The 1,973-nt window shown below is 27.5% G+C and overlaps 1 protein-coding gene across 1 annotated transcript in view; it reads left to right on the top strand.

Annotated features, from left to right (window-relative positions):
* The first annotated feature begins 171 nt into the window (after positions 1-171).
* The window catches only part of LOC108572629 (conserved oligomeric Golgi complex subunit 8), a 3,994-nt gene continuing 2,192 nt past the window's right edge, over positions 172-1,973 (top strand). Inside the window, exons 1-7 of the mRNA XM_017934886.1 lie at positions 172-338; positions 473-544; positions 616-740; positions 824-1,099; positions 1,164-1,377; positions 1,444-1,604; positions 1,666-1,941. Coding sequence (XP_017790375.1) covers positions 284-338; positions 473-544; positions 616-740; positions 824-1,099; positions 1,164-1,377; positions 1,444-1,604; positions 1,666-1,941 — 1,179 coding nt within the window. The 5' untranslated portion in view covers positions 172-283. The remainder of the gene's footprint in view (positions 339-472; positions 545-615; positions 741-823; positions 1,100-1,163; positions 1,378-1,443; positions 1,605-1,665; positions 1,942-1,973) is intronic.

Genomic DNA, 1,973 nt, shown 5'->3' with positions numbered 1-1,973 from the left:
GATATAAGTTTGTTATTTTTTAATATAGATTTTTATACAATTATATTAGAATAGTAAACAGTAGTCCATTCAAGGTTTAAAATCATTGGATCTTTCTTGTTAAACTCGTATACTGTTCATGCAATGAACAACCAATAATTGTACTGCTACTCTATAGTCAATCACGATATTCTGTCAAGATCAGGGAGTATATTCCATACGTGTACTTGTGTATGCAACATGTTACACGTAAAAATTGTTTAAATATTTCAAAGAATGTACAAATGTACTGTTTAAATAAAAAATGGATATCGAAACTGAAAATGTTATAAATCTTATATTTCCAAACGGCATACCAGGTGACTTATTTTTATTCTTACAAATAATAAAAAATTTACTTCTCAATATCGTTATATTATATTCGAATTATATTAAAATGATTTTTGTTTTTAATTGTTAATTAAAAATGTTCAGCGTTATATTCTTTTTATAGAATCATGGAAAGAAAGTCCAGACTTTTACCAATACTTATCAAAACTTGGTGGTTATGATGTGGATCAACTCAGTAAGACAACTTGTATTAATAATTATCTGTTTTTCTTTAAAACAGAACTTAAATACGTTCATATTTTTCAGATAAGGAACCTGATCATTTAGATGATGAAAAAAATTCAGTATTACAAACCACACAAGAGCTAGTATTTGCAAATTATAAAACTTTTATCCAAACAGCAGAAAGTTCCAGAGAAATATTTAAACAAGTAACAAATATTGAAACAAACCTTTTTCATTTTTACAGTCTTATCACTACATATATTAACAAAACATATTCTATAATTCCCAGTTTAATGAGACTGAAAATCGGCTTGATGGACTTGTACAAAAGATACCCATGTTTGTGGAAAAATGCCAATCATTTTGTGATACCTCAAAAGACATAAATACACATAGAAGGATAAATAGTTTAACATTAACAAGAAATGCAGAATTACTTGAAGTACTTGAAATGCCTCAACTAATGGAATCTTGTTTGAGGAGTAATCAATATAATGAAGCATTAGAATTATCTCAGTATGCACGTCAATTAGGAACTAAACATGGAGATATTCCAATTATATCGGTATATCTTTACATAACTAAAAAATATAACAAAATATATTACATTTTGTTTATTAACAATTTAGTCCATAGTGGCAGAAATTGAGAGCAGTTGGTCAGGCATGGTAGGACAAGTTGTTGGTTCATTAAGAGGAGATTTACCACTTGCCAGATGCTTACAACTTATTGGATTATTACGATCAATGGATGCTTTCACAGAACCAGAATTACGTATAAAATTTCTACAAGCTCGTGATAGTTGGCTTCAAAGTCTTTTGAATGCTATACCTAAAGATGACCGTAAGTTAATTTTATACAATGTATTGTTACATATATAGTTTAATAATGTGTGATACTTTTATTTAGCTAATCTTCATGTCACAAAAACAATAGAATTATCAAGGATACATTTGTTTAATATAATAACACAATATAGGGCTATGTTTAATGATGATGAACTTATAATACCAGGAAGAGATCCAACTGTAAATGAGTGTGCTATATTTTATCATTGGATTGAAGAAAAGGTATATTAAAGATACATTTTGCAAACATATATTTTTAATATAATCTAATTATTTCTTTTAGATATTTCAGTTTCTAACGACTTTAGAGCAAGATTTACCGGGTGTAACATCTATAGATTCAATATTGGGTCAATGTACATATTTTGGTTTATCATTTGGTAGAGTAGGTGCTGATTTTACTGGTCGAATGTCTGATATATTTGTACGCGCTATTGGAGAAAAATTTGAATCCAGCATTCGTAAAGCAACAAAAAAATTTGAAAAAGATATGGAGTCATTTACATTAATAAATAAGACACAAAAAACTAATATTAAAATTACTTCAACAATTGAGTCAGTAAGTAATTATTTGTATAATTATTAGTAAAT

This window comes from Habropoda laboriosa, unplaced genomic scaffold, assembly GCF_001263275.1.
Source record: "Habropoda laboriosa isolate 0110345459 unplaced genomic scaffold, ASM126327v1 scaffold22, whole genome shotgun sequence".
NCBI lineage: Eukaryota > Metazoa > Arthropoda > Insecta > Hymenoptera > Apidae > Habropoda > Habropoda laboriosa.
Note: the sequence above shows the minus strand (reverse complement) of the source record. Positions and strands in the feature narration are given on the sequence as shown.